The following is a 27,576-nucleotide window of genomic DNA, read 5'->3' as shown; positions in this document are numbered from 1 at the left end:
TAGTCTTAAAGAACCTCTTGGTGTCTCAGTTTAGCCACTAATAATTTACGCTTATACATATATATATATAGGGGTGCAAATATATAAAAAAGCACTTCAGATGAGACTGAAAATCACTACATTGCGCAAAGTATTATCTATTGATCAGAATTTTCACTCGTGTCTCAAAGGTCACGTTCACCCTTGAGAAGCATGGAATGCACAATTGATCGGCTACGACTGCAGCCTAATAGTTTCTGATTATGGCTGCAAATGGACCTGAAAGAAAACTCATTTGTTTATGGCACTAAACAACAAAACTCGCTTGGCAGCTCTCCGTGGCCATTTGAACATCTCTCGTCACCAACATCCATCTGATTAATGTACAGTAATTTGACAAGATGAGAACAGTATGCCATCGAGGCTGGTAATGACATTTTCTTGGGAGAGCCACAAGTGATCTCCCCCAGAAGCGAGAGAGAAGGCCAATCCCAGGAATGGCCTCATTATCATAAGCAACTCATTATGGCAGAAGCAGCTGTGCAGGCAGCCTTCAGAATGAGTTTTACTGGGCTATCCGCTATCATGATGCCTCTGTCAAAAATGCTTACATTCTACCATGTATGATGAATCTGGAAGGAAGGCTTCTCAAGGGCATATTGGAATCACAACTTATTCTAAACAAGCATGGGAACATCGAGCATTGAAGCTTCACCGGTGCCTTCGAGGGGAGGCCCCTTTCTGAAATGATGCAGCTTTCTTACCTGCAACAGAGGCCTCTGCACGCCCAGCATCTTCATGGTGTCTGCGCTGGCCAGTATCTTCAGTGGTTCAGTTATCTTGGTGACTCCTTCGATTTCCTTGTTGATTTCTCCCAGGACTTGGCTAAGAAAGATGTTCTTGATGTACATGGTGAGGAATTCCCGGAGAGGGCACTGCTTAGTTGGGCTGAGTCCCAAAGCGTGCTCAATCTCTTGAATAAATCTGAAACACATTAAAGAAGGGGAAACTCACTGTTACTATGTTTGCCAAGTCAAATGGAACTAGATTTCAGGTAACGGTTTCCAGGCATTTTATGGAACAAGAGGTGAATCCTTGCCTTATCTTTCAGAAACACGCTCCTACTAGAATTGATAGAAGTCCGTTTATCTTACAAAGCTTATCATTTGTACAGCTCCCATTAAAACAGGACTGGGGAACCACCAGCCCAGGGGCCAGATGCATTTGCCAGGTTGTGGCTGCTGTCGCATGATGACAGTTTTTAGGAGCCATGGGTGAGAGCTGAGTGCAGGGTGGGGACCAAAGGTGGACAAACTACTCCAGAAGGAGCATGACATGACCCCCACCAGAGGTACTACCCCTCCGCTAACACCCCATACAATTTTACATTGTGTAAAGGTAAAGGTAAAGGTACCCCTGCCCGTACGGGCCAGTCTTGACAGACTCTGGGGTTGTGCGCCCATCTCACTTAAGAGGCCAGGGGCCAGCGCTGTCCGAAGACACTTCCGGGTCACGTGGCCAGCGTGACAAAGCTGCATCTGGCGAGCCAGAGCTGCACACGGAAACGCCGTTTACCTTCCCGCTGGTAAGCGGTCCCTATTTATCTACTTGCACCCGGAGGTGCTTTCGAACTGCTAGGTTGGCAGGCGCTGGGACCGAGCAGCGGGAGCGCACCCCGCCGCAGGGATTCGAACCGCCGACCTTTTGATCGGCAAGTCCTAGGCACTGAGGCTTTAACCCACAGCGCCACCTGTGTCCCTTTTTACATTGTGTAGTCTGAGCCTAAAATGGTATCAGGGATGTGGGTGGTGCTGCAGTCTAAACCACTGAGCCTCTTAGGCTTGCCAATTAGAAGGTCGGCGGTTCGAATCCCCGCAACAGGGTGAGCTCCCGTTGCTCTGTTCCAGCTCCTGCCAACCTAGTAGTTTGAAAGCATGCCAGTGCAAGTAGATAAATAGGTACCGCTGCAGCGGGAAGGTAAATGACGTTTCTGTGCACTCTGGCTTCTGTCACGGTGTTCCATTGCGCCAGAAGCGGTTTAGTCATGCTGGCCACACGATCTGGAAAGCTGTCTGTGGACAAATATCAGCTCCCTCGGCCTGAAAGCAAGATGAATGCTGCAACCCCATAGTTGCCTTTGACTGGCCTTAACTGTCCAGGGGTCCTTTACCTTTACCTAAAATGGCATCATCGGACAGAGAGGGTTTATGGGATTACTCCTTGCATACACTGGCTTGGGGCAAGCGGTGGTGTAATAGTTGTATTATTGGGGCACCCAGAGGACAGCCAGTGTATCAGAACAGCCCATCACTGCCTGGAAGGAAGAAGGTGACCAAGCTAAAGTCCCTTTCAATTACTTGGCAGCCGCAATTTGTGGCTGACATCCTGCATATGGCTGAGTGGGTCCAACGTGACATCCAGGTCTATGCGGGAAATTGTTCTTAAACCATTTCATCAAGAAAAGAACCATCCAGATGTACATTTCCAAGGGAATCAAACTCTGCTCTCAGCGGTCCCAAATGAAACTATCTCGCACCGGCAGAGGGAAACGGAGGAAAAACCCATAAAGGTAAAAAGCCCTGTGGGGTGTATTTTCTCAGTGTGAGAGAGCAAGTCATATGGCAAGTCAAGGATGGAAAATTCCCTTAACGCATGGTAATTACACTTATTTAACATAACAACTGCAGTGCTTATTCTTGTAAAATGCTAAGGAGATTTCTGCAAATCAAAATGCAAAGCAAGGAACATTTCTGGGTTGCTAGACCATGGCCCCAGTTGATGAGGGGAGCTGGGAGGGGGGAAAGGGTCCAAAAACTTAATGAAGCTGAATGTGGGAAGGGGGGAATCTCTTGCCTGTTCTCATACTGCTATGAAATGCCTGAAGAGAAGAACAGGGTCTGGGAGGAAGCTCTAAAAATGCAGGAGGAAAAGCTGAAATCTCCATCTCATATCCAATTCAGAGGCAAGCGCTTGCCGAGTGATATACAAATTTAACTTGTTTTATCTTTCTAGGAAAGCATTCAAGGTGATTTGTGACTACAATTAAGCAGTCCCTCTAGACAGAAAAGCACTTTAGGTAAAATCGGGTGTCTCTCTTCTCCTGCTTCCCCCCCACCCCCCATGGCAAGTCATTGTATTTTTATTGTTATTCATGTAACAACTTGTTTCCGAAAACTTAATTTTAACTCCCAACTTTATTGCCTCAGCTAGCCTGTAATACGGATTTATTAAGAAAACGGATGACTTTTGCATCTTTTGCAAATTATGTATGTCTTTTGCTTTTTCTGTTGCAACACTTCTTAGACAAGAGATGTTTAAAAACGCAGTTTTGCTAAATTATTGTAAAAGAATATTGCAATAATAAAGAAAATATGATAGCCATCTATTAATTCCTCTTCTATCCCAGCACCAGTAGTTTGATGTAGCTGCCAACTTGGTTTTATGAGACCAGTGATGTTCAAAGTTTGTTCCAGCAAGCCTTGTAGTCCTTTGGGATAGTTATCAGATATTCTGCAATGACCTCAGACAAGCTTATGTGAAAAATGACCTGTTCTCCATCACCAGAGCAGGCTACTCTGGGCTGTAAGCTAGGGTTACCAGAAGTCCCCGGTTCCTGAGGACAGTCCCCAGATTTGCAAATCTGTCCCTGGATAAATTCCGTCCCCAGATTTGCAAATCTGTCCCTGGGAAACGTGGCAGTGGCAGCCTCAGCAGCCTAGAGCCAGCCTGGTAGCGCAGTTGGCTCTGGCTGGCTTCAGGAGCTGCTCGCTGCCATGACGCCCGCCATTTTTCCTCGCCGGAAGTCCCCATATGATGTGTTGTGCACAAGACACATCATATAGGGAATTCTGGGAGGCAAATTGGTGGGCACCACAGCAGCAAGCAGCTCCTGAAGCCAGCCAGAGCCAACTGCGCTACCAGGCTGGCTCTGGGCTGCTGACTGCCACCGCCAAAGGGGAACCGGGGACGTCCGGCAGTACAGATCTCCTGCCCCCTTTGTTTTGACTGATCAGGGGAGGCTCAGGAGTTGTGGACGGGCGGCCATTGCCCAGTTTTTTAAAAAACTGTTCGCATTTATGTTTCACAGGGTGCAAAAGAAGGGCTTTGCACCTTTATACAATATGCATGTGTGCTTGGGCCCAGGGTCTTTTGCCTCACCATCCCCACTACTGACTCCCTGTTCTTACTCACCTTCAAAAAGAAAAAAAAAAGTTTCCCTGGATTCATTGAAAAAAATCTGGTAACCATACTGTAAGCCGACCTAGTTTACTGTGTCCGCCTGAGACCACGCCGTTCCTCCTTCCTGGTCATGACTGCTTCTGTTTCAAGAACTTGTGTTTTATTCTGCTTTTATCTAGTACACTGTTTCAGTGGCTTTGTGTTATGAGACTGCTTTTAGCAAGGGGCAGAATTTGACACCATTCTGAAGCAGGGACAGCCACATAAATATTTTCAGAAGTCATGCTCTGGATGGCTGAATGAGCCTAGGAGATCTTCCTACTGAAAGCTAACACTTCTACGGAAAGAACCAAAGGGCAGCTCATACGATCCATTACCCTGGAATAAAAACCCTTGAACATAACTTCAGCTTTTGAACTGCTTACAAACCCAAGAGGCACCCTTTACCTATATGGTCCTGTGAACAAGACTATAACTATTATCTATGGCAGATAGCATTTAACATTCCCTAGCGTAGCAACCCCTGTTGACACCTGGGGCGGACCAAAGTTCTTGAGCTTTCCTGAGGAAATCAAAGTCGTCAAGCTTATTTTAGGGCAGCCACCAATTTGTGCTGACCATAAGCCAACATAAAACACTGCTGCCCTACAGACCCCCACCCAGTGTGGGTCGTTCCCTCCTGCCTGCCTTCGCTTCTGCCCATACCCTTCAACGTGTGTGGGATGAAACACTCTGGAGTTCCTTGGTTGTGCAGATAGAAGTAAAGTATTAACTTCAGGATAATACTCCTTTCATTATTAAGTGGATTTACAAACCCAGAATATCAAGGAGTTCTGCTTTTTATGGAAACACGATAGTCCTTGGCATGTCTTTAAAATATTCTGTCAACTCATGGCCCTTGAATAGCTGCAGCTGAGTCCAACATTGATCTAAGCATTTTATAATGGCTACGTCCAATCCAAGAAGTGCCAAAGTGCTAATGGTCCCCTTTGTGTAGAATGAAAACACCATATTGCTCTTTTTCTCTTCCAAAAATACAGCAGCCATTTCAAGTGGACAAAGCTGCATTTGGCAAAACTAAGTTGATGAAAGCTTTTCTCATCCCATTCCTACACCATCTCCTGCAGCCTCCCTCCCTTTCTTGGCAGAAAAGATATCTTACTGAAGCTCTGAAAGTGTCAGAGGATGCCGACGATTAAACATGCAGGCAGCTTAATGCATATAATGAACATAAAGCATCCACCTTACTGGATGCGCCAGAGATCATTTGCTACTGAAGACACAGTCATTGAGGAGGTACTAAAAGGAGAAATGCACAGCATTTGAAGAGGGAAACTAGACACTAGGGAATTGGGCTACAGTATTATCACTTATTACAGAACAGATATTGCTTTTAAGAACAAGCTGGTGACAAATACTTCGGTGTATGGAAAGATAAACCATTCTGTCTGCTCCCAAATCTCCCCCTCCCCCTTAGCAGCTCTCATTCTACTCAGCCTCCAGCTTTTCCTACCACGAAGTCATAACGCTGAAAGGAAACCAACAATTCTCTGAATTCAACACCTTGCTTGAAGGTTGACCATGTATGCTTGCAACCCAATTTGGCTCCCTCCCTCGGATCCAGTACTAGGACTTTCAGCTCAACTCTTCCCACAAATTCCACTGCAAGGTTTAAACATATATAGATTCTGGTTACACAGTTCAGAAGTTCAAAGTAGAGCTCTAAGCTACAGGCCTTGGCACAAACCAAGAGGTTGTCTCAACACCTGGCACACCCCTTTGAAGCATGGGATGGGCACAGACATTTCTCCTCCCATGGTTCTCCTCCCAAGTGAAGGGGCAGAGCAAGCAAGAGGGCACTTCGTGAATAGGCTGGGTTTGCGTATGCCACCACATCCAATGGGATGACCTTGGAGACAGGGTCAGAGTCTGCCCAGCCGACTCACTGAGTGACCCAAGCTCACACCCCTCCCCAGTTGCTGGAGCAACCTCACTCCCAGGAGGTGGGATGGGGCTGGCTTACTCGGCTTTCCCTCCCATGCTGGGACATCCGCCACCAACAGGACAAGGAAGTTGTCTAGTGGAACTACTCAGATGTTCCCTGCCAACAGTCTCAGTGCTCCCATTCCTCCTCCTGCTCTGATAAATCCTGCCAAGAAATCCCCATGGGGCTCATAACATTAATACAATGTATGAAATCAGAGCAGACCAGACCAGACCAGAGGTGACTACTACTCCACCATCCAGCCATGATGGGTATAACCAACTTCTTATCCAAGATGCATGGGGTACAGCACACAAGACGTATCCCCACAGCTACCCTGTGAGGTAGATAGGACAGGAGAGATCAGCTTATCTAAGGCTGCTAAGAGATGTTTGTGGCTAAGCAGGGATTCAGATACAAGTATTGTCTACATGGGCTGATAGTAATCTCCAGGGTTTCAGGGAGAAGTCTCTCCTTGCCCTACCTGGAGATATCAGAGATTGAACCCGGGGCCTTCCACATGCAAAGCGGGTGCTCTATCACTGAGGTACACTACTTTCCAGGTCTCCCTGGTCCACATGGCCTACATCCAATAATGTGCCCCACTGAGTGTCCAAGACAAACCTGCTGGCAATTTTTAATGGGTCCAATGATGTTAGATGGGGAACAGAACATATAAGCAACTCAGAATGCTTGCAGTCTATGTTAGACTGGGGACAGAGGAGTCAGGGATTGATAAAGGGTATAATGCTATATTTTATAATATATATTATAGATACGCTGCCACCTCCTTTTATAATATGCTTGCTCACACAGGTGTGAAAAAGATTTCTTTGAAACAGAGGATTGAGCCAAGTGCTCAGACAAATCTAACACTTAAAAGTTTACAACTTGAACTTTTGACTACTTCTCTTCAAACTAGCTTCAAACTGAAACCACTTTGATTTTTCAAGGGCATTTTCTTCCTTGAAGATGATTTTCCTTATCTGAGAAGGATGCACATTATTTTGAGTACATCTGTTTTATTGAATTGCTGTTGCACTCTGTATTCATTTGTGCTTTCTTTTTGTAACTGTTGTTTTCTGATTTTATCCAGTGGTTGGTCGGTTGGCTGTTAATTAAACATATATTTCACATTTTGTTAGCAGTACTTTTCTCAAGTGCCCTGGATAAGGAGTAGAGCTGCGGTCAGGGAGCTGAGGTCAGGACGTGGCTAGGTAAGGCTTGGCTGTTTTGAGAAAGGCCCAGGAAACAGCAGAAGGAATCCAAAGACTGTGGTGTCAAATGCAAGCTGCCAATATTCAGAGGCTCAGTGGTGAGCCCAAGCTGCGTATCTAAGAGTTGCTTTAAAGAAACTCTGTAGACTATACCCAACATAGTAGTATAATGTGTCAAGGCAACTGCTGCAGTAGAATTCATCCATCTTTCTACACAAATCTCTAACTACAGCCTTTCCCTTTGACCAGGGGAGTGCTGAGCTATCATATTATTAGCAACAATAAACAACTGTAATGCATAGAACAAAAGTGGAGCCTGGGGAGCAACATGAGATGGCAATTCTAGCTAAACTGAGTAGCAACTAAACTCAAGTGCTTTGGAGCACTGAGGTTTTCAAAGATACAAACTGTCATCACCACGCAACGTCTAAGACAGCAAGCACACTATAAGGAAAAACACAATGCCACAGAGGACAGATGTTAATGGGACTAAAATACAATGGACCTTTCTTGGGCTGCCGCGCCCAATATCAAGTAAATATTTGACTGAATACACACAGACACAGATTTAACATGAAGAGGGTTTAAAATAGGGTTAAATAAATTCATGAAAGGTGAATAGTCAAGCATCTGGCCTAGCCAGGCTGATAGAAAGAGAGAGGGCTTCACTCCTTCTAAGAGCTACAATGGTGCAAGCAATCACTGGGGAGCCATTTCGGTCTGAACCTCTCAATCTTAGAAGTAACTTCCATAATCCTAAAGGAAAAAGTGAATGGCTGTACTCACAGAAAGGGATCTGGTCCACCAAAGCCTAAATAAGTGTTTGAACCAGTGCCTTCCATACCCAAGTCCTCGCATCACACTGATCTATTGAAGATGTCAGCCTTATTAGCTTCCTCTTACCTGTAGCTTAATGCTACCAAAAATGTCCCCCACAGCATTGCCAGCAGATGGCCCAGTTCCCCTCCCCATGCGCTCAATTCGTTTCAGTTAGCCTTAATGAGAGTCAAGCACATGCACTGAAGCGTGAAAGGACTTCATAAAAAGAAGGAATTGGCTCGTGGTAAAGCTAGTTTTCGGTCCACTTCTCCTACCATAGGAAATATTCATTAAGAGGCTGCGGCCCAGGTGCCAGAGCAAATGGCTTCTATTTTAGCAGCATTTCCTCCTAAGACTCTTTGAAAGTAGCCATGGAGGTAGCTTCATTACAGAAGTAATGGAGCCTGCACAGAGAAATCAGTGCCTTGCCACTTTAGCAAGATCCAACCTAGATATCCCACCCTCCCTTTGCTACAGACTCAATTCCTGCCCCCAATAATAAATAATAATAATAAAATTGCCCTCTGCACCATCACTGCACCCCTCGGGTGACTGGTATGATTCAAGATGGCAGTACCAAGGATCAAATGGAGGGCTCAAGACCAATGGTGGAGAAACTAAGAAAATGAGACCATAGGCTTTTTAATCCTTCAGAGATCTTGCTTTGCCCTAGTTATATTCTTGTCAGTAACCACCATTAAGAGGAAACCTAGCGCATACAAACAAACTGATGATTTTTCTGTAGATAACTGGCAAATATGGAGAAAAGTGGCAAAGTTGCTGTGCAACAGGAACCTGTTTCACAGGCCAGAAACAGCACAGGTGTTTGCCTGTGGGCAGACACAACCACATCCTTGAGTTTACTCAATCCCCAGAACATTCCCACCCTCACACTTGTGTGTTACACAACTTCACTGCATTAGTGTTGTATGGAAGCTGGGGGTTGGGGTTTTTTGGCATCCATGTGATCATATCCCTAATGCCTATTAAAAACTAATGATTGGTGAATTGTAGATACGTTTTTCTATGTCTACCAAAACATAGCTGAGTAACTTCAACATGAAAAACCAAATAAGAAATGCATGTATCAAAAGGAGGATTAAAAGAAAAAGAAGTAAGAGATGGCCTAAAAGATAATAAAGAAGGTCACCCACTACAGACATACTTCAGGGAGATGAGTGATGGATTGTAAGTCATGTCCACTGACTCAGGAAAGAGAAGTTCCAATGTACTGTGAAGTTAATGCCCATCATATGAAAGGCTGCAGCCAAAAACATGGGTCTCTCTTTCCCTTGAAATTACTTTGCTCTGTTTCCTAGTTTGTTTATTGTTCTAGTAATGGGCTCCATTTTAACATGTCAGATATTGCATCATCTTTATAAATAGGAGCCATCATTATGCAGCCGGCGTTCAATGAGAATGGACCATAACAACATGTTGGGCATCTAGGGATGGCTGGAATGGTCTATTTCCAGGATAGGTCAGTTTCACATGTGTTTATTTTTAAATCTGTTCTGTCCGGTTTCCTCATTAATCTACAGTTGTTTTCTTAAAACTAAACTGTACAAAAAAACCCCCATATGAAAAGATGTACTTAAAACAAAACATTTAATTATTTCAATTTGTAAATGTATTTTAGTCTCAAATATGGATTTCTGTTTTATACCTTTTGATAATGCTTTTTGAGCCAAAACTATAAAATAATTATTTTCTGATCAATGTATTAGTTTGGGAGATGTGAATTAAGAGTCATTTCCTGAAAAATGTGGTCCAAACAAAATTCTCTACGCGTGCCTTTAGAAGAAATGGAAATTGCACCAACTCAAAAGGGCTGGGGAACTTTGAATTGCCAACCATCTCCATGGTGGGCCACACATGCCTACACTGCCAGACATGATCAGATCAACTCAATTACTGCTTCCAGCTCCCCTGCCTGCTGCTCCCCCTTCCCACTTCATGCCCCCCTTTTCTAATCAGATAACAAACAGTCTAATAACTGGCTGTGTGTCTGTCAATCCAATTATTTCCTATTTGGGATGTGCTGACACTCCATTAAATAAAGCCGACAGATGGCAAGATCTTTCATTATCGTTCAACTGACTGATTAGCCGCTTATGCGCAGCACAGGAGCGCAGAAATCAATGCAATCAGGTGTTCGTCGACTGAAAGCTCCAGAGGGGCAAATGCCAGAGGGCAGGGACGAAAGCTGCATCCAGCATACCAACACAGCTAAAACTGAGCTCCAACACCTTCTGTGGTCCCTTCTCAACTCACGCTCACACATCTGGGGCTGAGGAATGCAGGGTCGCTGCTTGCTTTTGGTAACCAACGGCTTATTAATATGAATAGAAAGTAGTGGATAAAATGCCAGAGGGGTAGCATACCACTGTGATGCCTGTTGCATCACACGTAAACACTCCCAACCCACATCCCAGCAATGGCACCATCATGCACCTTTTTTCCACATCACCCAAGTACCAGACACACACTGACTTGGACGTAGATGCTCTCAAGCAAGCTGCCTCTCTTTTGAGAGGTACAAATACCCCTTGATGCAGGAAGGATTTCTTAAGGGATTGACAACTCTGCTTATTTGATCTGCAAAACAGGAAGCGCACCATCCAATTCACAACATTATTCACAGAAGCTAATCCTTTGACCAGTCTGACGGTCTTGGTTTACTTCTTCTAATACGCAGAACAAGCAGAGGATTCCGTGTGTGATGATGGCGCAATGCTGCTACTGTTTTGTCTATTGACTTGGTTTCTACTGGATCAGAGTCTGGCTACTCTCTTTAGAGAAATATAGGAGTCCAGGACTAATTCTGTTCCATAGCTGGTTACAGTCAGAATTGAGCACAACAGCTTTGCCTGTGGCCATGACTGCACTCTCCACATCTCAGAGCTCCAGTGAAATAAAAAGCTGTAACTGGAAAGAGCCCTGTGTTACATCTCTGAGCACAGACGAAAGGAGAGAAGGGAGCAGGTGATTCCACAAAAATGGAGTACTATATTAGAGACCACTTCTTTATAGTAGGGGGGAAAGTGAAGAGAATTAACCATCTCCTTCCATGAGGGTAAAATGTTTGTGGGACTAAAAAATTATTATTATTATTTTGAAAAAAAAATGTTTGTGGGACTGCATTTAAAAGTTGGAAAGCACAGGGTTTTATATTTCTGTTATCAAAAATCTATACATTTTTCTTGCATTGGAAGCCATCAATGAAATTCTAACATTTTCAGAAGATCTGGTACCAAAGCAAGAAAAATGGTATTCTAGGAGCTAAAGAAGCAGATTAAGGTTATATTACGGTGTTAGATTCAACTTTGATATGCACCACAAAACTGGAAGCAATGCTAGTCTTTGACATTTTCACATTTGAAACAGAATGATACTCTCTCTTTTCTAACACTGGAGTCCTATTGGTTAATACTGCAGGCAGGAAAATGGTAAGTACTTCGGAATCCGATGCTGCTAGCCGCAGCTGCTCAATGCTGCTACACGACAAGATCAGTCTTAATCAAGATATAATCCAATTGCAACTCCACCCTGGAGAAATACGTCCAAATGGTTGTATTCGTCAAAGAGCTACTCAGAGGAGACCCACTGAAATTAATGAACCTGTCAGGTCTATCAGTTTCTAAGTAGGAGTAGCACTGGATACAACCCAAAACGTCAGCAGCATGACCATCCTTTTTATTTTAGATCTTTATTAATTATGTATTTTGTATTCTCATTTTGTTTTTTTCTATTGTGACCCACTCTGGCAACTTTGAATGAAGGGCGGCATGCAAATGTAATAAGCAACAATAATAACGTGGGAACTGCATCTGATGTTTAGGCACATGAAACAGCTGGATGGCGGCAGACATGTGCTCATCAAATCCAAAATCCATCTTTCACTTTAAAGCTAAGCTATGCTTGAGCCAAGTACTATTTGAACCTTGATCAGACTCATTATGGGGTTGGCAGAACAACGCAGCTCAATGGCACTGAGCAATATTGTGCTTTAAGGAGGGAGGGGGAACCCATCTAAAGCAAACAGCTGCGCCCCACACTACAGTTTCAGCTGAGCAGGCCTCTCATCCAGCAAAGTCTAGAGGTTGAGCATCACCATCAAATTTTATTGCTTGTCCTAGGAGACAGCACATGCTAAACCAATAAAGTTGATGATGATGACCAGAGGGGCTCTCCTCGTATGTTTATTCAAAAGCAGACTGAATTTAAGACTGAACTCTTGCCAAATCTAGAAAAGCAGCAGCAGTGGAGCAGTAGTCATAGAATTTGCAATTTTTTCAACCTAGGTGCAAGTTCATACCAAAAGGAAACCATGGAAGAAATTATAAGGAAGCAAAAAATAAGTTCCGAATGTGCACAAAGCTGTAACATGCACTAAAAGAAGAATGGTGGAACCACATGGGCCTTTGATCTGATCCATCACCGTTTTTCGCTATGTACTTACAATACAGAAAATGTGCGTTTTCACATGTTGTTGGACACTAACTCCCATCAGTTTTAGCCAGCACAGGTCATTGTCAAGAATGGTGTGAGTTGTGCTTCATTTGCAGGGCCACAAGTTCCCTTTGCTTCATGCAGCATCTTCTTTAGAGCACAGCTTGGTAAGCAGTGTCTTGGCCCAATCAAATCCCATGCTCAGTGGATCTCCTGCAGTAACTGGGGAATGCTGCCACTCATTTTTGCCACTAATGATCCAGGAACTGCAAGAGAAGAGCCTCTGACCTAATCTTATGCTCATGTGGTTTCATTTATGAATGAGACAAAATTGGAATTTTCTTAAGTATGGCCAGTCCTAATGTAAAGTGATTCTGGTGGCTGACGAGGCGGCATAACTCAGAAAAAAGAAACATTCTGCTGCAACAGAAGGAATCAAGGGCATGTCTTTCATGGTACCACTTTCCTTGTTCCGAAAGAGTAAAGAGTGATGCATGGCCTTAGGTAAAGGTAAAGGGACCCCTGACCATTAGGTCCAGTCGTGGCCAACTCTGGGGTTGCGGTGCTCATCTCGCTTTGTTGGCCGGGGGAGCCGGCGTACAGCTTCCGGGTCATGTGGCCAGCATGACTAAGCCGCTTCTAGCGAACCAGAGGAGCACACGGAAACGCTGTTTACCTTCCCACCAGAGTGGTACCTATTTATCTACTTGCACTTTGACATGCTTTCAAACTGCTAGGTTGGCAGGAGCAGGGACCAAATAATGGGAGCTCACCCCGTCGTGGGGATTCGAACTGCTGACCTTCTGATCGGCAAGTCCTAGGCTCTGTGGTTTAACCCACAGCGCCACCCGCATCCCGATGAATGGCCTTACTTACCCTGTAAATAGTAAAAGTACTACAGAATGCACAAGAAATGCAGTTACTGAGGCTAATCTACATCAGATGGAAGCCACAGCAAAGCCTCTTCAGAAGCTCCCAAGTGTGGGGTGGGAGGAGAGCATTCCTTGAACATTCCTTGTTTCTCAGTTTGATCCTTTTACATGGTTTTGTATGTTTTGTGGTATCTTATGCATTGCAATTTGCTGTTATTTCTATTCTTACAGATTGGTAATTCTTTACTGCGGTTGATAAAAGTGTAAACTTTAATAATTATTTGCTGGTGTTTAATTTTACAGTTTACTATTACATTCCAATGGATTGCTGAATGTTGCTTTGTTTGATACAAGTTGTTTATTTCAAAGTTATTGTGGCTTTTTATATTGGATCAGATTGTTACTATTAATGTTTCATGTTTTAACATGTGTTGGAAGCCGCCCAGAGTGGCAGGGACAACCCAGCCAGATAGACGGAGTAAAAATAAGAAAAATATTATTATTATTATTATTAGTAGTAGTAGTAGTAGTAGTAGAAATAGTAGGTTAACAAGTAACTCAATGGACCTTGTCTAAGACAATGACAAGGGATGGATCAGAGATGCCAAACTAACGAAGCCTTGAACTCGCAACACTTCAGACATGTAAACCGAGAATGCCAACCACACAACCACTTTGACTCTAGAGCACACAATCAACCTTCAAAAAAATATAGTACGTTAATTTACTGCAGTCATTTAGATATTTAGCTTTATTAACATTTTTTCCACATTTAACTCCCTTTCGGGGGCCCCCTAACCTGCTGCCCCTGCATCATAACATACTCAACCCTTAAATCTCTTAGAAATGAATAATCATCAATTGAGGTTTACCCTACTCTGTGGCTTTCCGGTGGCAGGATAGTGACCTGTGCTTCTTTTTAATACCAAGTAACAGGTTTTTTTGCCTTTAATGGTACGTTTTAGCATCCTAACTTTTACTACCAACACATTTAAAGCTCAGCAATGTTGTTTTAATTACAGGCTCAAAAGGAAGAAAGCACAAAGTATGGCTGGAACCAGCCGGCGTTCACAGCTCTCCAGATGGAGAACACAAACTATGCCATATTGCTTGGGCATGCCTTGGAGTGGGGGGAAGTCTGTAAATGAAAAGACAAACCAGGAGCGAAAGTTGTTGTCTTTCCCTAGGGCGGGGGAGGGCAATGCTCTGTTCTAAAAATCTTTTGCTTAAATAGGAGTTGGAACTTGGCTCTCATTCTACCTGTTGTTTAGTAGCATGCACTGTCATTCTACCTGTTGTTTAGTAGCATGCACAATTCACACTGGATTGTGGAATGTGGCCTCCAGTTATTTCAGGTCTCTGGAGAAAATCTAAAAGTCTCCACTTCATTTCAACAGCAAAAGAGCATCTTCCCCACTTCCAAAGTTCCAGTTTCTTTCCCCTCTTCGCCATGTTTAATCCTGGTATTTCTACAGTCACGGTTTACCTGCAAACCACTGTCACATATTGGAGGAATCCCTGTGCCCATCTGAAGGGTCAGAGCCTTTGAGGAGGAGAAAAGGGCTTGCATTTTCACAGGACCTATATGTAAGCTGCATGTTATAGCTCAGGCAAAGGCAAACTCCAGCCCTCCAGATGTTTGGGACAATTCCCATCATCCCTGACGTCCTGTTAGCTAGGGATGATGGGAATTGTAGTCCCAGACATCTGGGGGGGCGGAGTTTGCCTATGCCCGTTATAGGTGCTTTATTGCCTACATCTTATATACAACAACTCAGCTCTGCAAAAAAAGACAGCACCTTTTCAGAGACCTTTTGAGAGACATACACCCAAAAGGCAGCTTCTGGAAGTGCTGCAATGGAAGTAGGAAGTAGGAAGAAGAATGGCAACACGTGGGGGTAAAATAAGCTTTTTCTTCCATTTTTTAATTCCATGCTCAGCTTTGAGCCAACTGACTCGCACCACAGGTTGAAAAAACACCCATATTTTGGTCCTGCGCTCTGGCACAGAGAATGGAATATCCAGGATTGAGATCAGAGGCTTCTCTCCATCTGGGATGCCCCGTTTAAAATGGGAGAGTTTGCAACATTAGATACAGTAGTACCTCAGGTTACATACGCTTCAGGTTACATACACTTCAGGTTAAACACTCCGCTAGCCCAGAAATAGTGCTTCAGGTTACGAACTTTGTTTCAGGATGAGAACAGAAATCGTGCTGTGGCGGCGTGGCTGCAGTGGGAGGCCCCATTAGCTAAAGTGGTGCTTCAGGTTAAGAACAGTTTCAGGTTAAGTACGGACCTCCGGAACGAATTAAGTACTTAACCTGAGGTACCACTGTACAATGTTTTGTAACATTAGATAGAGGAAGTGTTAAGAGTCTAATTGCTTCTGCAAGCTTAACTGTTCTCTCTCCAACGTTTTTCAAGCTCAATAACATCAGGCTACAGCTGCACACATTTAGTTTGGTCCAAAGTCTGCTAGCAGAAATAGGACATTTGCACAAGGGTAAGAAAGGGCCAGTGGTTTTCTACAGAGATGAAGTGGTTCACAAGAGCTTCAGCCCAACTCTTAGAAAATCTGCAATTCTAATCTGCCTGTGGCCAGTTACAATTGACAATTAGGTTTATGAGATGTTCAGTGCATTATGGAATACACTGCTATCTGTACCCATAGAATAGTGTGCCTGGAAGGGATTTTAGCATATTATCCAGGTCGTGTCTCCTGTCCTAAAAGAGAATATACATCTTATTGCTCCTAAATTGCTTGTCTAGTCATCAAAAGCATCAAGGTGGATGATCTCACAACGTCCTTTAGGCAGTTTGGCTCAGTCCTAAGAATGTGCAATTTGAATGACTTCCTAGTAACTTAAAATTACTGAATCTTGTGCTGTATTCAGTGGAGAGGATTATATATTATATAATACAGAAAGAACTATGAACCTTTGGGGGAAAGTATAGTAGCGGAATACTGCGTTGCCCCTTCCCTGGAAGGTTGCTTGAAGAAATATTGACTGCCTTCATAGCAACAGCAGGTATGTTGGTAAGACTGTTCGTCAACCATTTTGAAATGTGTTGTGTGGAAGGAAGGCATAGGAGAGATTGCTCCTGCTTAAAAAAAGAAAAGGAAAAAACAGATTTTCTGTGCATGCAAAAATAATTATTACCCAACTTCCCCTATCCTGCCTTGCATTGATATACTGAGTTTTCATATGTGTAGCAAACATCCCCGCCCCCAGGAAACATATAGATATGTGGTCTCCTCCCACCCTTTTGCAGGCTGATGTGACAGAGTCCCAGAACAGTTTTTTGCCAGTTTACATGAGGTTAGTGAGAACCTGGCCTTGTTCTCAGTGTGCCAAAGAAATGAAAAGCAAGTCCTGCAGCAGTTCCTTTGCCCTTATCATGATCATGTATTGTAAGCTGATTTTCTCATAAGCCATGGGTATTCTAGAATCATAGAATCATAGAGTTGGAAGAGACCACAAGGGCCATCGAGTCCAACCCCCTGCCAAGCTGGAAACACCATCAGAGCACTCCTGACATATGGTTGTCAAGCCTCTGCTTAAAGACCTCCAAAGAAGGAGACTCCACCACACTCCTTGGCAGCAAATTCCACTGTCAAACAGCTCTTACTGTCAGGAAGTTGTTCCTAATGTTTAGGTGGAATCTTCTTTCTTGTAGTTTGGATCCATTGCTCCGTGTCCGCTTCTCTGGAGCAGCAGAAAACAACCTTTCTCCCTCCTCTATGTGACATCCTTTTATATATTTGAACATGGCTATCATATCACCCCTTAACCTCCTCTTCTCCAGGCTAAACATGCCCAGCTCCCTTAGCCGTTCCTCATAAGGCATCATTTCCAGGCCTTTGGCCATTTTGGTTTATTCTAATAAAATGACTTAATCAAAACTTTTTTAAGGTTGGACCTCAGAGGCAAGGCTTTTTAAAAAAAGGTTAAACCTAGTAGTTAACATCCAGACAAGAGGTTAAAAAAAACAAGTAGGAACTATATTGACTATATAATTTTTAAATGGCTCATTTTCAGAGACTGTGAAATTCTAACCACCGTATTTCAACTTTTTACTCATACATACAATGGAAGAAATGCTAAGTGGATAGAAATTTCACAGTGTCTGTAAAGGCAACACGCACAAACGCACACACACACACACACATCCTGTAGCCCATCAGGAAACATGAAAACAATAATTTTATAATGCAACTTTGGAATGGAAATTTAAACTCCCAAGGTAATTTTCCATCGACTATGCCCGGTGATGCGTGAATTACACTCGCAGGGATGGGTAAATAGGATTGGGCTTGATTGCTTCATCACCCCTCCATTATTTCAAATTTTCTGAAGGGGGGAGGGAACTTCACAGAGATGAATGTAGATTCCTTGTTTGAAAGCACAGTGGGGGACACAATCCCATCAGTCCTACTGAGGAACACGGTCCTTGCCGTGAAATCATAATTAATACCGTAACAATCTACTTATAAGCCTCAAAAGCGGCCCAGATGGGGATAAATTAGGAGCAGAATATTGTTAGCATTTTATTTAAATTAAACAGAAGTGTCTCTGACAGAACGCAAATCGTGTTACAGACTAATAAAGGGATCAGATGAAGCAATTAAGGTGTAAGCAGTCGTTTGTTAGGTTTGTGTGTGCGACTGTAAGGCCCGCAATGTGCAGGATACATAAGAACACACAGAAAATGAGAATGGTATACCAGCAGGTGTTGAAACCGTCCGGGAGAAGTGGTGATCAGTAGGAAAGAAGTAGAGGATCAGTGCCGCAGTTTGAGAGACTCTGTATAGTTGCTGGGATTCCTATTGAGGAAGAGGGCAAAGGTCCATGGTGAAGCAAAAGCCTTATACAGTGGTACCTCGGGTTAAGAACTTAAATCGTTCTGGAGGTCTGTTCTTAACCTGAAACTGTTCTTAACCTGAGGTACTACTTTAGCTAATGGGGCCTCCCGCTGCCGCTGCACCACCACCATGAGATTTCTGTTCTCATCCTGAAGCAAAGTTCTTAACACGAGGTACTATTTCTGGGTTAGTGGAGTCTGTAACCTGAAGTGTTATGCCTATCGGTGTGGTTGCTTGAGAGCAATAGGCAAGGTCCCTCACTGGTCTTTTCAAAGGCTTTATTATTGGTGCAAAACATTTACAATGCAGAACGCCTCTATTCCATGTCTTGCTCACTCACTAGCAGAATCTGAGAGTGGGCGGCCCTTAAACTTTCCCCAGCAGAGTAGTCTCTAGACCCCCAGCCGACGCCTCCCCTCTCTGCGTGAAAGCCTACTGCGCAGGGAAGGCTTGGGTAAGGGGGGGGGACCTCCCTCCTCCCCGCTTTGCTCAGGCAAGGTGTCCTGGCTCCTTCTTGCTCCTTCCGAGCCCTGAAGCTCCTCTCCACTGGAGGCGGGTCTTCCTTCCTCCACTGAGGAAGTGCTGCTTCCCACGATTTTTGGAGGCTCTCTGTAATCCATCTGTCCTTCCACCTCTCATAGAATCATAGAATTGGAAGAGACCACAAGGGCCATCGAGTCCAACCCCCTGCCAAGCAGGAAACACCATCAGAGCACTCCTGACATATGGTTGTCAAGCCTCTGCTTAAAGACCTCCAAAGGAGGAGACTCCACCACACTCCTTGGCAGCAAATTCCACTGTCAAACAGCTCTTACTGTCAGGAAGTTGTTCCTAATGTTTAGGTGGAATCTTCTTTCTTGTAGTTTGGATCCATTGCTCCGTGTCCGCTTCTCTGGAGCAGCAGAAAACAACCTTTCTCCCTCCTCTATGTGACATCCTTTTATATATTTGAACATGGCTATCATATCACCCCTTAACCTCCTCTTCTCCAGGCTAAACATGCCCAGCTCCCTTAGCCGTTCCTCATAAGGCATCGTTTCCAGGCCTTTGACCATTTTGGTTGCCTTCCTCTGGACACGTTCCAGTTTGTCAGTGTCCTTCTTGAAGTGTGGTGCCCAGAACTGGACACAGTACTCCAGGTGTGGTCTGACCAGAGCAGAATACAGTGGCACTATTACTTCCCTTGATCTAGATGCTATACTCCTATTGATGCAGCCCAGAATTGCATTGGCTTTTTTAGCGGCTGCGTCACACTGTTGGCTCATGTCAAGTTTGTGGTCAACCAAGACTCCTAGATCCTTTTCACATGTACTGCTCTCAAGCCAGGTGTCACCCATCTTGTATTTGTGCCTCTCATTTTTTTTTTTTTTTGCCCAAGTGCAATACTTTACATTTCTCCTCTCGCATCTGAGCTTATGGCAGTTCCCTGACATGAAGCGTATGTAACCCGAGATACCACTGTAGGCCAACAGTGTGGTACTCCTTGACTACACAGTGAGGAATGGCCATGGCTCAGTGACAGAGCATCTGCACTGCTTGCAGGAGACACTAGGTTCAATCCTCAGCATCTCCCAGTAGGGCTGGGAACATCCTCTGTCCTAAAACCCTAAAGAACTGCTGCCAAAAACAGAGCTAGATGGACCAATGGTCCAGTACAGTATAAGGTAGCTTCCTATGTTCCTATGTCCTTGCTTGAGATGACTAATGGTCTGGTTTCTGAGAAAGAGAATCTCCAGGGCGCATATGCAAGCAAGCGTAATGGTTTAGGAACTGGATGCAAGGTTCTTCTCTTGCCTATTCTATGAATTTAGGCATGGAGGGGCAATTTGTGGCATTTACTCCAGAGGTAGGGAGGTTGCTGCTGGTGGTTTAATGCTTAGATAGCACCGCGGACTCAGTAGATCAGAGGGTAAATCAGGGAGGAATTTTATGCACTATAGTGGGTGAAAGGGTGGCACAATCCAAAACTGTCGACTAGATTTTGGGCACACTTGCAGAAAGATTGACCAGGACTGAACAAGAGAAACAATATTAGTAATAGCTAAGGAGCAACAACTTGAGGATCCAGCAAAATATATTTTGATGGGCTCGATGTGCTAACTCACAGGTACATAATGTTTCCAGAATTTTAGGGCTGTAAATGGTGCCCAGTGCTGTATTGCTATAATCATGTTGGTCACAGGAGACTGGCATATGCTGTGCTATTGAACAGCTTCCTAAAAATTTCTGAGTGCCATATGGAGGGGTTTCACTGTGCCAGCCTCTTAATGCCTATTGTCTTTATGAGTCTGCCAGAAGAACAAGGGAGAGGGTGAGCCTTCAGAACTCTGGCTGACATTTCCACTAAAGGCTTTTCTTAACCTTAGTTGGACCCAATTGAGGTGTCAATGCTTCATCCAACTGTTTTCGAATCAAGACAGTTCTTTGCTTCCATGACTGATATGGGTGCTATACAGTATTTTACTCCTTTAAAAGCTAGATTATATATTATGGTTGCCACAGGGAAATTTTCTTTAAATTGCTTTGTGCAATGGCTATTACCACATTAGCTATTTGCATGAAGGAACTTGTCACATAGACTTCTGTCCACAATATTGCAAAGGAGCAAAAAAGAAAAGCTGTGCAATGTCTGAACCAGTTGCTGCATATGAGCAGTTTTTTGTGGAATAATGCTTGCTGCATGGAACAATATAAAGTTGCCTCCATATCAGGCACGCATAGCAGGCATGCACCTTTGGGATGTTCCTGCATGCAGCTTTGCTGCTGCAGACTCAAGTGGCCTTGGTGGCTAGGGGTGTCTTTCATAGGATTCAGCCGGTAAAACCTCTGTATCTGTTCGTGGACCAGGACAGCTTGACCACAGTGGTTTAGGAATTGGGAACTTCAAGACTGGTCTACTGCAATGCACTCTACATGGGGCTTCCCTTGTGCTTGTTTCCTGAAAATGCAAAATACCGCAACACTCTGTTAACATATTACACCTGCGCTCAAAGAACTGCACTGGCTGCCAGTTTGTTACCATAGTAAGTTCAAGGTGTTACAAATGGCACATAAAGCCCTTTACAGACTGGGACCAGTTGAAGGGATCACCTTACTCCATATGTTCTGATCTGATCACTTCCATCTGTGCAATCTGCACTTCCATTCTGTGTTAGTAAGGAGTTACTCCTTTAAGGTGGCAGCACCTGTACTTTGGAACTCCCTCTCTGCCTTTTTTGATGCCTGCTGAAAGCTGTTCTGTTTTTGCAGACCTATCTAGACCCATGACTCGGTTGCATCTGTTGCATTTGTTGGCTGCACCAACAAATTTCTAAGGCTAGTCATAAGATCAATGTGGCCTGCCAGGGGAGAGAGGAAAAGAGAGAAGGTTTCGCTCCATGTATTGGGAACACCTTAAGCATATCAGAGTAGGATGCTAGCCTTTCCTCTGAAGCCCAGGAAAAATAGCAAAAATGGTTGGGAATTGGGAAACATATGAGCATGAGTGATGGCAAAATTGTTTTGGAATTTAAATGGTTTTAAGCCAAAATCCCAATGGTAATGACTTCTTTGCTCCATGACTGTGCAGAAGTGGAGCTGAACTGGAAGAGATTTCTTTGGACCCAATGGTTCTTAATTTTAAAACTGAATGACAGGTAACAAACCTGGGAAGAAGGTGTGGTGGGGACACCACAATACCCTGCCTTGCTGCAAGGTACTCTTATCCCCAAGCACACAAGCAGCTTGAAAGAGACTTGTTAAAGGGGCCCCCACTGGCTGGCATGCAAAAGGGAGTCTAGATTAATTGTCAAACTAACACTTCATATATTCATTGTTAATTTTACCAACTGATTTCTTTTCAGGGGGAAAGCCATTGGCAGGGCGGAGGAGAGGAAGAAGGGTGATTCTCCTGTCCTTCAAGTTTCCAGACATGTATTAGAAATGACAGCCTATGATTGCAGTAGACAACATCTAATTAACTGTCATTATAAAACACATGTCAAAGCCTGAGGCCTATGCTGGATCTGCTGTCTCATTTAGCTCCAGAATATTAAAAAGGACCCTTTTCGTTTTGCCAAGCTGGTGAATGAATCTTGTTGTCTTATTAAACAACTTGTTCCCTTTGCACCCCTCTTCCTGCACCCCCTCCTCAAACTCTCTCCCTGCTGCTTGCATGAAGGGGGGGGCAGGCGGGTGATGGATATTTAAAACCACATCCATGCCTGCTCCTGACTCTGCTGACTTGGAGGAGGATCAGAGCGCAGATATGACATGAAAGGGGAAGCTGTCTGCAAAACTATTAGATGACTAATGAAACAATTATACCCAAACAGCCACCGCAACCGCTTACGGGGCTTATTTTCGCAGTACTGCACAGCATGGTTAGACCTTACTTCTCCTCTGTTATTAATTAGGAGAAAGGGGACGCTAATCAATCTCTGTCTCTGTTCAAGTGGCTGGTAGGACTGGGAACTGTTTCACATTTCAATTACCAATCCATTTCACCCTCTTCCCTTGCTGGACGAGGTCACCCAGAATGCTGACCAAACCCGTTGCCACCCTGGGAGGTAGCGGTGAGAGGAGGAATCACAAGTTCCAGAACAGTCGCTCAATTAACCAGCGTGCCTTGGGGCTCACTTCCACGGGAAGTGGAAATGAAGTAACTACTAAATGGGACAACCGGTCTCCTGTTTTGCCTCCTGAAGCAGCTCCATTGGAATATACTGTGATGATGAAACAGGGGTGGAGAAGTAAGGTTTACTGTGGTTTTGCAGCCCCCAACTGATCAGACACAGAGCTTTAAAGCGCTGAGCTGTGCCTGGGAAGTGTGGCACAAAAGCTGGTCAGGATGAGCCCTAACTTTCTGCTGGTTCTAGATGGAAGGTTCAGTAGAAGGGAGCCCTGCATCTCCCAAACTGAGGGGAGGTCTAGAAAAGGCTCTCAAGCTGTTGGTTTCCCTTCCTTCCTTCCTTCCTTCCTTCCTTCCTTCCTTCCTTCCTTCCTTCCTTCCTTCCTTCCTTCCCTCCCTCCCTCCCTCCCTCCCTCCCTCCCTCAATGCTCTTTTTTTCCCTAAGGCCATATCTGCTTTCCCCTTTCACAACTCCCTTTTCAATCTGGAGATTTTCTTCCTTTGCCAGGCAAGTTTAATTGTGCAGCAACAGTTTCCGCTCTTCCAACACAGACCGTAGCATTCCAACCACCATCTCCAAGCCCCAATTTGCAGTACTCAACACCATTTCACTGGTGTCTCCTCAAATTCGGAGACTGTTCCTGCCTATGCCACACTCACCCTGCTTATGTGCCAATCCCATGCCAAAGGGCCAACAACATATTCCCATTATTCCCTGCAACAGTTTCTACAAAACTTTCCCTGGCTTTTCCTTTGAAGAACTTAAGGTTACCAAATTTTCCTTCCCCAATCTCATCCACACAACATTGGGTGGAAGGGCAGGCTGAGAGGGTCCAACAAACCAATGGTCCCCCATAATTTTTTTTGGTTAAGCAGGGATTTGACCTTCAGTCTCCTTAGTCTAAGTTTTACCCCAGCAGCACCACACTGGTTCTCCTTATACAGCTGGGTGCTGTACAAAACAGAGATGTAACTTAGGGCTTATCCATACTTACCTTTCTTCTGCTCTTTCTAGGCATAGTTTGTGCTTTATAGCTCCATGTCTGAGGTTTTTCCCCTGTAAAAACCTGCTCTTTAAAGCTCAATCGGAGCAAATGTCACTCCACTGAAAGTCCAAATTGATGTTTGCTCCAACTGAGCTCCAAAGAGCAGGTTTTTGCAGTGAAAGCTTTAGGGCAAAAAAGAAGAAAAAAGAAAGAAATGCTTGGGCATGGAGCTTTCAAGCACAGACCTGGGCCTGGAAATAGCAGGGAAAGGGGTATGTGTGGATCACGCCTTAGTCCCTATCCAAAGGCTTGCAACCTACAACCAACAGACAAGACGGGAGTGGTGGGAGAGTACTGGGAATGACATAGATGGTGGGTGGAGAAATAGAGGAGTCAGGAGTTGTACACTGCTTAGAGGTTGTAGTACAGTCAAGTGTTGCGTACATTTTGTTAAACACAAAATAAAAAAACAGGAGAGTCAAAAAGAGGGACAGCAGCTGTGGCAGAGAGACTGAGAGGGGTAGATGCACAGAAGCAAAGAAAAGCTGACAAAGGAGGATGGGATAATACAAACACAGCAAAGCGAGTATGAGAAAATGTCTTCTCTAAATCACATGGAAAGGGAGGCATGGCAAGGTGGAAGATCAGCATGAAGGAGCTGAGATAAGAGATGACCAGAATGTCAATAAGGCTCTTAGTATATGTGCAGAAAGGAAAGAACGTAACATGGAAGAGGAAAAAGCATCAGAATTCTGTTACCACAAACAACCAACTAGGCATATACCACTTCTAACAATGTTAAAAGAATGGAATTAACACCATCACATGTTTTGAAATATAACAGTCAAAATATTTATACTTCTTCATATGATTTTAAAATCTGCATTACAACATGTGGTTCCCAAGGTGGAGAAGAATAATACGATCCACATAGCCATAAAATAACCATAAAATTGACAGCAAAAGGAATAAAATGACAATTTCAAACCACAGCGACAATAAGCAATTGCAACTCTAACTGGGGTTGGACAGTTGTGATCCATGTCCGGGTAACCTCCTCTTCAGACTACAGTACTCTAAGGTGAATGGAAAAGCTGTTTTGTTGAGACTCCACAGCATAATAAAAAATAACTTTGTGCAAGTGTAGATGCTGCTGCAATACTTTTATATTTGAATGTATTATTCAGATTATATATTTCCCTATGTTTTATATCTGCTGTAAGACACCCAGAGTGGCTGGGGAAACCCAGCCTGATGGGTGGGGTATAAATAAATAATAATCATCATCATCAAAGGAAAGGCTGTAACGGGGCAACAGGCAGCTTGAGCAACAAGAGGGATCCAATAATTTCTGTTAGTTCAAACTCTGTGTTTGAAACCCTAGATAGTTTAGAGTGAATTTCGCTTACATTAAAGAACAGCAGCACATTATTGGACAAAAATGATATAACCACTCTTGAAGTGCACAAACTCAGTAAATTAACTCGGAAGCATGCCACTTTTCTGAGAAGAAGTAAACTGCTGATTGTAGTAAGCAAATAATAATTAACACTAGTACATACAGCACTAATTAACAAGGAATTTAATTAAACTACTACGCCAACATAACAAGATGCACGACAAAGTAATTGTGGTTTGTCATGTTGGCATATTCTTATGCTACTTCAAAGTTTGCTTTGTTCTATGGGTCTTGCAATGTGAACTCTGAGGAAGCGTTTAAGAAATTGAAAGCAGGCTTAACATGGCACATCCAAAACACACAAAGACACAGACTCTAAAGGAGAAAAAGAAGGAGGAACATATTAATGTAAGAACAGCCTGGTGTATCTGAAGAAGTGTGCATGCACACGAAAGCTCATACCAAGAATTAACTTAGTTGGTCTTTAAGGTGCTACTGGAAGGAGTTTTTTTGTTTTATATGTTTCTTTTGTTTGTTTTAATGTTTGATGTAGCAAAACGAATTAAAATCAATTAAAAACAAAACAAAAAACAACCTTTTTTGAGGTGAGGCAACCAGAAATGTACACAGTACTCCAAAAGTGGCCGCACCATGGATTTTTTTTTTTTATAATGGCAGTATGATATTGGCATTTTTATATTCAATTCCTTTCCTAATGATCCCTAGAAAGAGGGAGGGGAGAGAGACAAGCTCCTTTATGGAAGGTGTCTTCAGAATACCTTTAAGTTTCTCAGGCATGAACAGCAGGTACTTAAGCATGTCATAAATAAACATATTGTACTGTTTCATCTGCGTTCCAGATTAGAGAGAGAAGAAGGGAGAAAGGAAGTTGTCAAGAAATTTAATAAATCAAAATATAAAAAGACAAGCTGTTCTGGGTGTCATCATTACCACACCGTCTCTTTCATATTGTCTCTTCTCAAAAATAGCAGAGAAGGGAAGAGGTGCCCTAATCTTCAGTCAAACTGGGAGGTGAATGAAATGTGTAAAAAGTGCACACACAAAAAAAGGCACTGTGTTTGGAAAGAGGCAGTGACCAGTAAGGAATTGTTAAAAATGAGAAAAGAAGTAGACATCCCTATTATTATTATTTTTTCACTTTTTTTGATGTAACTGCTCTACTCCAACAAACTATTTTTGTCTTTCCTTGACTAAAACGATGACTCCCCCACAGATGAAATTCTGAAAAATCTGTTGGCTATATTTCATAGTTTTTAAATTAGTGGTACAAGCAAGAAAATGGAGCCCTCAAGACTTGTGTCAAAGATGTTTTAAGGTCAACTTCTTAATTAGTAGCACTTAATTAGACAACAGATTGATTTGAGCATCACCAGAAAACAGACACTTTGCTCAGCCAGTTAAGTGTTGAACGTTCAGAGTGTAGGTGCTGGAATTGACTCTCCCTCCCCACCCCCAAGAAATGTTGAAGCAAAGAGACTGAATTCCCTCTTTAAACACAAATAACGAGTTGCTTTTGAATATTTCTGTTACTAGCATTTCCTTGTTAAGGACGGGCATACATACTTTGCGTTTGCCTTCCGAAGAAAAATCAGAATAATATGAAACAGTAAAACCTTAAAAGAAATAGTTCACACAAACGGTTTTGAAAATGCAGGAGGAAATTCTAAAGCAAAGGGGCCGCCAACAAAACGCTTCTCCTACAAACCTAATTTGGCGTGTGGATGCTAAACTTAAGAGGGTGCTCCTACTGGCATTTGGAGGCAACAATGGGTCATAAAAACTGAGGCAGACTCTAAGGAATGTTGGGTCCCAGATGCTTAGGAATTTATAGGTCAATCAGCACCTTGGAATTGTGCCCAGGAGACAATGTGGAACCAGTCCAGGTGCGAGAACCTTGAGCTATGTTTTCCCGGCAATCCATCCCCAGCTCAGCATCATCCGCCAGCTGAAACATCATTAAGAGTAGCACCCTTTACAATAGCTCACCCTGGCTTTAAAGAAAAACCTGAATTTGCAAATAACCTAGGAAAGCAGGTGTGTGCCCCTTGCTTCCCTTCCTCAGGGAGGTGACCAAGAGTTCCTAGGAATGAGAGAGCTCCCCCAGGTTTGTGGACTGGCTAACAGCGAGAGTGAGGCAGGGTCTGGTTGGCAGAAGGAGACACAACATTTGGGGAAGATTAGAAGGCTGTTTGT

The 27,576-nt window shown here is 43.7% G+C and overlaps 1 protein-coding gene across 1 annotated transcript in view; it reads right to left on the bottom strand.

The window, feature by feature from the left end:
- The window catches only part of EXOC4 (exocyst complex component 4), a 352,759-nt gene that overhangs the window by 76,869 nt on the left and 248,314 nt on the right, over positions 1-27,576 (bottom strand). The window contains exon 11 of the mRNA XM_081926878.1: positions 744-963. Within this exon, the coding sequence (XP_081783004.1) occupies positions 744-963 (220 nt within the window). The remainder of the gene's footprint in view (positions 1-743; positions 964-27,576) is intronic.

The sequence above is a fragment of the Podarcis melisellensis genome (genome assembly GCF_964234715.1).
Source record: "Podarcis melisellensis genome assembly, chromosome: 10".
NCBI lineage: Eukaryota > Metazoa > Chordata > Lepidosauria > Squamata > Lacertidae > Podarcis > Podarcis melisellensis.
The sequence above is the reverse complement of the archived record's forward strand: the minus strand, read 5'-3'. Positions and strand labels throughout refer to the sequence as shown.